This window comes from Crocuta crocuta, unplaced genomic scaffold, assembly GCF_008692635.1.
Source record: "Crocuta crocuta isolate KB4526 unplaced genomic scaffold, BGI_CrCroc_1.0 scaffold619, whole genome shotgun sequence".
NCBI lineage: Eukaryota > Metazoa > Chordata > Mammalia > Carnivora > Hyaenidae > Crocuta > Crocuta crocuta.
Window position 1 is genome coordinate 646,492 of NW_027533395.1, and position 8,600 is coordinate 655,091.

At 56.5% G+C, this 8,600-nt stretch overlaps 1 protein-coding gene across 2 annotated transcripts; it reads left to right on the forward strand.

The window, feature by feature from the left end:
* The first annotated feature begins 131 nt into the window (after nucleotides 1–131).
* SFXN3 (sideroflexin 3) lies at nucleotides 132–8,600 on the forward strand. 2 transcript variants are annotated; one of them, XM_077748340.1, is made up of 11 exons: nucleotides 132–310; nucleotides 2,521–2,684; nucleotides 3,346–3,520; nucleotides 3,869–3,963; nucleotides 4,326–4,401; nucleotides 4,575–4,660; nucleotides 4,914–5,041; nucleotides 5,206–5,255; nucleotides 6,322–6,371; nucleotides 6,852–6,899; nucleotides 7,161–8,600. In XM_077748340.1, the coding sequence occupies exons 2-11, from the start codon at nucleotides 2,524–2,526 to the stop codon at nucleotides 7,255–7,257; spliced, it is 966 nt and encodes a 321-aa protein (XP_077604466.1). In that variant the 5' UTR covers nucleotides 132–310; nucleotides 2,521–2,523; the 3' UTR covers nucleotides 7,258–8,600. The 2 variants fall into 2 exon arrangements, with proteins under 2 accessions (XP_077604466.1, XP_077604464.1); XM_077748338.1 differs by lacking the exon at nucleotides 132–310 and adding an exon at nucleotides 754–1,297.

Below are 8,600 nucleotides of genomic sequence, written 5' to 3' on the forward strand. Positions count from 1 at the left end.
CGGTTCGTCACCTGGGCTGAGGCCCCCGGGTTCCGCCCGCTGTAGTTCTGATGCCCCGCCACGCCCCCACGAATTTAGGGTTTGGGTCACGCCTCGCCCGCTCCCGCTGCCGGTTCAGCGCAGGGGAGCCCAGAGCCACGTCTTCTCCAAGCCAAGCTAGATGCTAGGGCTTGGAATTGCCACTCCTCCGCGTCACCTCTGAGGCCTCAGTGAGGGACTGTCACCTGGGCAGAGGGGGCGCGAGCATGCGGTGGGCAGGAGCGTGGGCTGGCGCCTGGGTGTGCGGCAGGCGTGCCTGTACGGTGACTGGGTGAGTTGTGAGGTGTGTGTGTGTGTGTGTGTGTGTGTGTGTGTGTTGACTCTTAAGCATGCATCTTCCTTCTATGTCACAAAGTGTCTCTCTGGCGGCTGAGTTCTGGAAAGGCGACAGAGTGGAGCACCGGTTCCAGGACACTAGCGGGAGGAAGAATCTTTCTGATCCACTTACTCGATGCACACAGAGCTACTTTGAGTCTTCTTCCCCTACACTTCCCAGGGCAGGGACTGGGGCTAAGGTCTGTGGTGCAGGGGTAGGGATTCGGGGCATAAGGAAACTGGGGGCCCAGTGGAGCTAGGGAAGGAGGGGACTGGAGGAGGAAAAGGATGGGGACATAGAAGGGGCACAGGCACAAGCGGAACGAGATTGTGGAGGACTGCGAATGCCCAAGTGCTGCGCGAAGAGCTTGTGGGAACTGGGGTAGGAGCCCAGGGGGCCAAGTAGGCAGAGGCCACTGCCAAGACCGCCATCTAGTAAACAAGTCGGGCGGTAATCCGAGTCCTTCCGGAAGCACCATCAAAGGATGGCCCCTCCACGCCGCCCGCCTTCGTCCTGCGCCCAGCGAGCCTTCGCCTTGAGCACCTAGACGCGTTGTTGCCGAGGCCGGGTGCCTCCCTAGGCCAGCGAGTGGACTGCAAGTAAAGGGGGCAGCACCCGCGGCTCCTCCCCTCGTCTCCAGGCCTGGGGACCGGCCAGAACTGACTCCGCGAGCCCTGATTGGCTCTGGCAGGCGGCACAGAGCCAGCTCCCTGCAGCCGGGGCTGGGGGCGTCGCCCCAAATAGCACCCACCGCCCCCAGGCTCTGCCAATCCCTGGGCACGCCCGGCGGACGCGCGGGGGAAACCCCCGCCCCTCCTGCCGGTTAGCGTCACGCGTGACGTTACGCGTGATGGGTTGGGGGGGCGGAGGCAGGGGCGACGCGCCCAGAGAAAGGCGGGTCTGGGAGCTGCAGAGGCCAGAAACCCAGGAGCTCAGCAAAGCGTGAGTGCTGGAGGTCCAGGGCGGGGTTCTCGGGGTTCGGGGGGGTAGGAGGCTGAGGGCTAGGAGGGAGGGAAGCCTGCCTTGGGTGTGCTCTACGTCTATCCGGGTTCAGTATCTTCAGTTCCAGGGAGGTTCTTGGGGCACGAGGGGAGGTTGGTTGGTGGGAGTAATGTCAGGGTGGGGCCTTATGTGGTCACACATTCTAGTGTCTGCAGTTGATGGATATGGGGTGTGTGTGTGTGTGTGTATGCGCTCAAGTAACGGACTTTGTGGGCTGGTGTGTGCAGGACGTGCCCACCGTTTGTATATCTGTGTAGGGCATGTACATATCTTTGTGTATGGGTATGTGAGTGTGAGCTTGGGAGGGGGGAAGGGTGTCTCTTCCAGTGAGGGGGGAAGTATGGTTGGAGAGGATTAGTCATTCTGTAAGATTCTGCCTAACACAGCCAGATGGCTGCTTCAGGCTTTCCTCTCAGTACTGGGTGGGGAAGGCACTTACCGAATCCTCCTTTCTGGATGGAGGTGGCGTGGGGAGAGGTGGATGGGTGTCTGTGCCCAGCTGAGGAACAAGGAGGACCTTGGGCCTTTCAGTGTGGGTTGAGGAAAATGCCCTGGAGAGGGGACTTGTGTGTGCCCACGAACATGCACGCCTGGCTGGCATCAGAGTCCCCTATTTGAGATCTGGAATAGATAAGCCCTGAAGTAGCCAGTGAGCCCTTGTTCTCCTCCAATCAGGGGCTGGGGCGTGGGACGGCTTATGCCATCTTCCCAGACAGCCTTGGAGGGTTGTATCTAGGTCTTAAGGCAGCTGGGGCCTAACGCTGACACGAGCATGCATGTATAATGCATAGAGTACACATTTTTGTGCACGCAGAGCATACGAGTAGCTGCATGGGATTAGTTGCTGCTGTTGCATCAACCATACACATGTAAATCCTCGCTGATGAAAATCTGCACCAGGCCAGCGTGCAGAAGAGACCTGTGTGTTCTGGTTCTGTTTTCCCCTGCCCCCTCCTCCAGTGGCTGCAGGTCTCTGAGCCAGGACATTGCCTGGAAAACAGCTCCTCCCCCCAACCCTTGCTTACCTATCTTGAGTCACCTTGAGCTCTAGAAGGGATTGGTGATAGGCCCAGGGACCAGGGCAGGGCCACCAGAGGCCTCCAAGAGGTAGAGCTCTTGGACCCCGTCCTTGGAGTCCTCCGATTCTGATCTTTGCTCTGCAGAAAATGGGTGAGTTGCCTTTAGATATCAATATCCAGGAGCCTCGCTGGGACCAAAGCACTTTCCTGGGCAGAGCCCGGCACTTCTTCACCGTTACTGACCCCCGAAATCTGCTGCTGTCAGGAGCACAGCTGGAAGCTTCCCGGAACATCGTGCAGAACTACAGGTAGCCCGCTACCCCATCTGAGTGAGGGGTGCTCAGTCCCTGCCATTAATATAGTACCTTTTGCATGTATCTCCTCAGGCTTGAGAGTGACCCCATCCCACTCCTCGACCCCCTTGCACCCTGGCTCTGTGAGTTGGAATCACAGGCGACTATGACACAGAGCTTCAACCCAGAGAATTTCAGGGTGTTTGGGTTGAGGAGGTGGCATTGGTATTTGTGGGTGGGGGGCTACTGCATGCTTCACAACCCTCCACAGGGGCCTGTCCCACTGCTAGGCCCACCCTCTTCAAGGACTGAAGGGGCTCAAAATTGAGTCCCAAGGAGGTAAGAGAGCACCCACCTTGTCCCCAGGAGGAAATACCCTTGTGATGCCCCCAGCCATTTTTGACCCATTGGGAATCACCATTACCCATGACCAGGCATTTAGGCAGAAACAGAAGGGCACCCTTCTTTATGTGGCTAGAAGGAAAATGGAAAAAGGAGTCCCCCTGCCCTTCTGGGAAGATTTGACTCCCCCAGAGACAAGTAACTCCTTTATTCTGAGACTCAGAGCCAAAGTTCCTGGTCCCCTGCCCAGACTTCCCCTGAGCTGAATGGTCAGGGCTGTGGGGGCAGATCTTCCCCTTAGAATTGCCTGTCTGTTCCTTGCCATTCTCTGCAGGGCCGGTGTGGTGACGCCAGGGCTCACTGAGGACCAGCTGTGGAGGGCCAAGTATGTGTACGATTCTGCCTTCCATCCGGACACAGGGGAGAAGGTGGTCCTGATTGGCCGTATGTCAGCCCAGGTGCCCATGAACATGACCATCACTGGCTGCATGCTCACCTTCTACAGGCAGGTCCTGCCCCACGTGTCCCCTCCCTGGGCAGCCCGTCCAAGCTAGAGTATAGCTTGATGACTAGGAGAGACCGGTTTGGGCAGAGGATAGTGGGTGAACGAGAGCTTGTGTTAGAATCCCTTACCTTCCTCAGAACTCAGCCCCAGGGTTCTTCTCACCCCAGAGACAAGTGTATGTGGTTGTGTAAGTGGGGAGGGTGATGCAGAGGTCACCAGAGCAAGTTCTAAGGTCATCGGCCGCACTCCTCCTGAGGGTTTGGGAATGACCGTTAGGGTTGCATTTTGAGGGTTTGAGGACAAGGGACCCTGTAGAGGAGGCAGAAATAAGTGTCTTTGTTCCCTCAGGAAGACCCCGACTGTGGTGTTCTGGCAGTGGGTGAATCAGTCCTTCAATGCTGTTGTAAATTACTCCAACCGCAGCGGCGACGCCCCCATCACTGTGGGGTGAGAGCTCATCCCCAGGGGCTCCCTACCCCCCACCGCCTCCCCAGACCTAACATCGCTCCTTCTTGTTTTCTCCCGTTCCCCAAGTGCTCCTGCAGCCTGTGACTCAGGACCCTCCCCTCAGCCCACCCCTCTCCTTGCTCTCCTGGCCTGAGGACTCAGGGTCCTCTTGCATGAGCTGTGGGGGACCCGCTCCAAATGCGACAGATTGGAGCTTCCAGGCAGGTCTACACTGTAGCAGGGGAGGAATCTCTCTGCCTGTCACGCCTCATGTTTGAGGAATTTGGCATGTCCTTGAAGCAAAGAACCACATGCTGGGCTGGTCACCTCCCCCGCTTGTGTCCTGACTCTTCCACCCACAGGCAGCTGGGAACAGCTTACGTGAGTGCCACCACTGGGGCCGTGGCCACAGCCCTGGGCCTCAAATCCCTCACCAAGGTAAATGCCCCACCCCCTGCCTTGTACTGCCCCTTCACTCACCTTCATCTGTCTCCTTCCTCCCCATCACGCTACCACACCAACCTACAGGCTCCCCACATCTCTCTTCAGAGCCCCTCACCACTCCATGGCCCTTAAGGGCCACTGAGTGACGTCTTTCCTCCCCCCCCCAGCACCTGCCCCCTCTGGTGGGCCGATTTGTGCCCTTCGCAGCTGTGGCGGCTGCCAACTGCATCAACATCCCCCTGATGAGGCAGAGGTGAGTGGCTCGGGCTCCCAGCATGCAGGCCCAGTGTGCAGGTGGGTGTGCCATCCTGCCGCGCACACTGGCCCAGGGTGGGGACATCCTCTCCCTCTCCAAACAGAAGCTTCTGGGCACAGTCTCAGTCTGACTCTGGGACCCTAGAGTGGGAGAAACAGTCTTTAAGTCTGTGAAATCTGATGAGAGCCGGGGGGACACTGCAGGTACGATTTGGGGCTGTGATCTGACCCCCACCCCCTTTCTTTTTCAGGGAACTGCAGGTGGGCATCCCTGTGACTGATGAGGAAGGTCGGAGACTTGGCCAGTCAGTGGCCGCTGCCAAGCAGGGAATCTTCCAGGTGGTCATATCGAGAATCTGCATGGCCATTCCTGCCATGGGTGAGGCAGGGGTGCCTGGGTGGGGCATGGGAGGCTTTAAAAGAATGGGGTGAATTCTCCAGGGGTTTTGAGCCCTCTGGGGGGAGTGGGAAGAGTTGTGAAGGGGATCCACCCCTCCTCAGGATTCCGACTTTGATCCCACTAACTCCACTAATCTCGTGCAGCCATTCCCCCCGTGATCATGGACACTCTGGAGAAGAAAGACTTCCTAAAGGTAGGCCACTCCCGGGGCGCCTGGGTGGCTCAGTTGGTTAAGCGTCCGACTTCGGCTCAGATCATGATCTCCCGGTTTGTGGGTTTGAGCCCCGCATAGGGCTCTGTGCTCAGAGCCTAGAGCCTGTCTGGATTCTGTGTCTCCCTCTCTCTCTGACCCTCCCCTGGTCATGCTGTCTCTATCTCTCTCTCAAAAATAAATAAAACATTAAAAAATTTTTTTAAAAAAGGTAGGCCACTCCCACCTTTCCCATCCTGGAAGAGGTGGTGGCTGGAAGCAGAAGTGACCAGTCTCCACCCCTTTCCAGCTTGGCCCGAGTCTGAGATTTGCCCCCTGTTGGCCTCACCCTGTGCTGCCCCCTCCACCTTCATTCACTCAGCAGGAAGGAGTTGGCTAGGGTGAAGGATCACTGAGGGAGCAGGAGGAGATGAGGGAAGGAAGGAAATGGTTTCTGTCCCGAAGAGAATAGGTGTCATTCCAGAGGCCTCTGACACACAGGGATGACCCACCACCATCATACTTGGCATCATATTCATGCTGTCACCTACTAACAACAGTGAGACACAGAGGCTCCCACATGCATGAACAGAACAGAGAAGAAGGCACAGGACCACAGGCTCATTTGTTGAATCCTTTATTCACCAATATTTTTTGAGTACCAGCTGTGCCCACGGGAGGGACAGAACGGCGGCCCCCTGGCTGGAGTGAACAGAGAAGGGTGTGCAGAACAGGAAAGGGACAGGTTCATGTGTGCCACTGGGACGGGAGGAAGTGAGCGGAGGGTTGGCCGAGGCTTCCTGAAGAAAGCAGCTCCTGGGGGGAGGGTGTAGAACGTATCCTGTGAGGGGAGAATGGGTGATGGGTGCCAGGGAGGGTGTCAGCGAGCAAGCCTGGCTGGCCTGGAGGCTGGTGATATGGCAGTTCCGGCCCTGTTACCGTGTTGGTAACAGGGAGAAAGGAAAGGGCCACGTATCAGGGTTGATGGGATGGAGCTGTGGAGGGGAAAAGCGGTGCGGGCTAGAGGGGGGGTGGCACAAGCCATTCCATTGTCTCTGTCGCCCCACAGCGTCGCCCCTGGCTGGGAGCACCCCTGCAGGTGGGACTGGTGGGCTTCTGGTAAGTGTGCGGGGACTTAGCTCGGGTGTGTGGAAGTGCCCTTTCCATGGTGGATGTGGGTGGGTACTTAACTGATTTTAGGATGTTCATGTACATCATTCATTTATACATTCAGCTGGTAGGGCTCTTAGACCCTTGTAGGGCATGCTGTGTGTGTTAGCAGGTGATCTCCATCCTTGAAGGTCAACAGTCTAGTTGAAAACATTCTAGTCCTCATGTACAAGAGGAAAGCATGGAAATACACGTTTTGGCATCATCCAGGAGTTGTGTGCATGTTTAATTTCTGATTCAGGCACTCACTGGCTGTGGAGCTCTGGGTCACTGCCCTGGAGGCTCTTCCCTTAGCCAGAACCTAATGTCAGCATTGGCTGTAGTCAACCTCTACCCCTAGGGGCTGTCTCCAGGGACGGGGTGGGATACGGGGAGGCAGCAACCATAGGCCAAAACTTCACAAACCTTCCCAACACTCTTCTTCCCCAGCCTGGTATTTGCCACCCCCTTGTGCTGTGCCCTGTTTCCCCAGAGAAGGTAAGCGCTGCCCTGGGCTTGGTTAGGGGGCTCTGGATAGGTCTCCACATCTCTGGAACCCACTGACCTTAGGACCCTTTAGTGTGTTCCAGGAGGAGGCTTGGCAGGTACTAAACTTATTCGGAGGGTGGGGAAATGATAGTGAGCTGGGCTTTCTGGCAGTTGAAGGCGATTACTCAGCCTGGGAGGAGGAGGGAGGGTGGTCCCTGAGGCAGGTTGGGTTCAGGGGATCCTGAGCCTGCCTGTGCTGTTCCGTTGCAGTTCCTTACACGTGAGCAGGCTGGAGCCAGAGCTGCGAGCTCAGATCCGTGAGCAAAACCCCAGCATCGAAGTGGTTTACTACAACAAGGGGCTCTGAAGGAGGGTCAGCCGTTGGACCCCTCCATCACCTCCTTGGGCTGCTGTTTTAGTGGAGCCTTGCCATCCCTGCCACCGGCCCGTCTGCCTGGTACTGGGCGGGGCTTGGTAGGGAAGCAGCCATTGAGACCAGCAATCTATAGGCTGAGAGGTGCCCCCATTAAGCCTTTTTCTCTCCTCTCTGGTTTCAAAGAGCAGGGTCACATAATCCCTTTGTCCTGTGCTTCTATGTCTGTATATGTACACACGCGATACGTGTGTCTGTGTGTGTGTGTGTACATGCTGTCCTGGAAACGAGGAACAGACGTGCTGTCCTAGGATGTCTTGATATCTTGGCTTCTCCTCTCGGCCTCTTGCCACCTGTCAGCCAGCCAGGCTCCAGGACTTCCCTGCCTAAATGGTTCCACTGGCCAAATTGTTTCTGACAGCACCTCGCCCCTTCTGGACACAGGAGTAGCCAGGATCTCAGGACAGAGATAGAGGGATACCAGCAGGCCAAACTGGGCTGAGTCCTTCAGATTTCTGCTTCCTGGCTCCCAGGGACTGGGCTGGCAGAGAAAGACATACCAGGGTAAGGGAGACAGGGAGTTTATGCATCCCCCACATCCTGAAATAGCTCATTTCCTCTCCTCTCCTCTATCAGAACAAATGAGTGGCAGTATGCTGTACCACTCTTGCCATCTTCCCATCCCCCCACACTGCAGTGTGAGCATCTTTAGATACATTCTTAGGAGTTCTTGGTCTGCTCTGACATCATAACCTCAAATCTACACCTACAGTCCCAACCCCCCCTCCCCCAACCGAAAAGCCATGAAGGCAGAGCAAGCCTTCCCCTTTAAGAGCTCCCAGCACCCCCCTTGCAGAGGGACACAGCTGTGGGAATGGTGCTTAACCTCCGCAGGCAGCTGAGTGGAGACAACCAGCACACCCTCAAGGGCAACTAGGCCCTGAATGTACAATCTTAAGACAGGAAACTCTGTGTTCTCTTGACTCTTGTTAGATATTCAGCAGAACCCTGATCTTAGCTCCTCTTTTTTGCGGCTTGGCCCTGCTTCTACCTCCACTCCCACCCCCATCCCCCAAGAGGAAAAAGGGCCCAGGCATCCATAGCTGGTCCAAAGGGTGGGTAGGCTTGGGAATGGGATATGTGGTGGTACACTCACAGGATACAGGGCTGGTGGACCTTGACTCCCAACTCCCATGAGCTCTAGCTGAAGCAGTGGGTAGTGTGGATGATTGCCCCAGTGGGATCCCGTAAGAGCATTTGTGTGCTCCCCCAACTATCTGCTACCAGTGACTAAAACTATGATGCCATTGTTACTCAATAAACTAAAAACCTGTCTA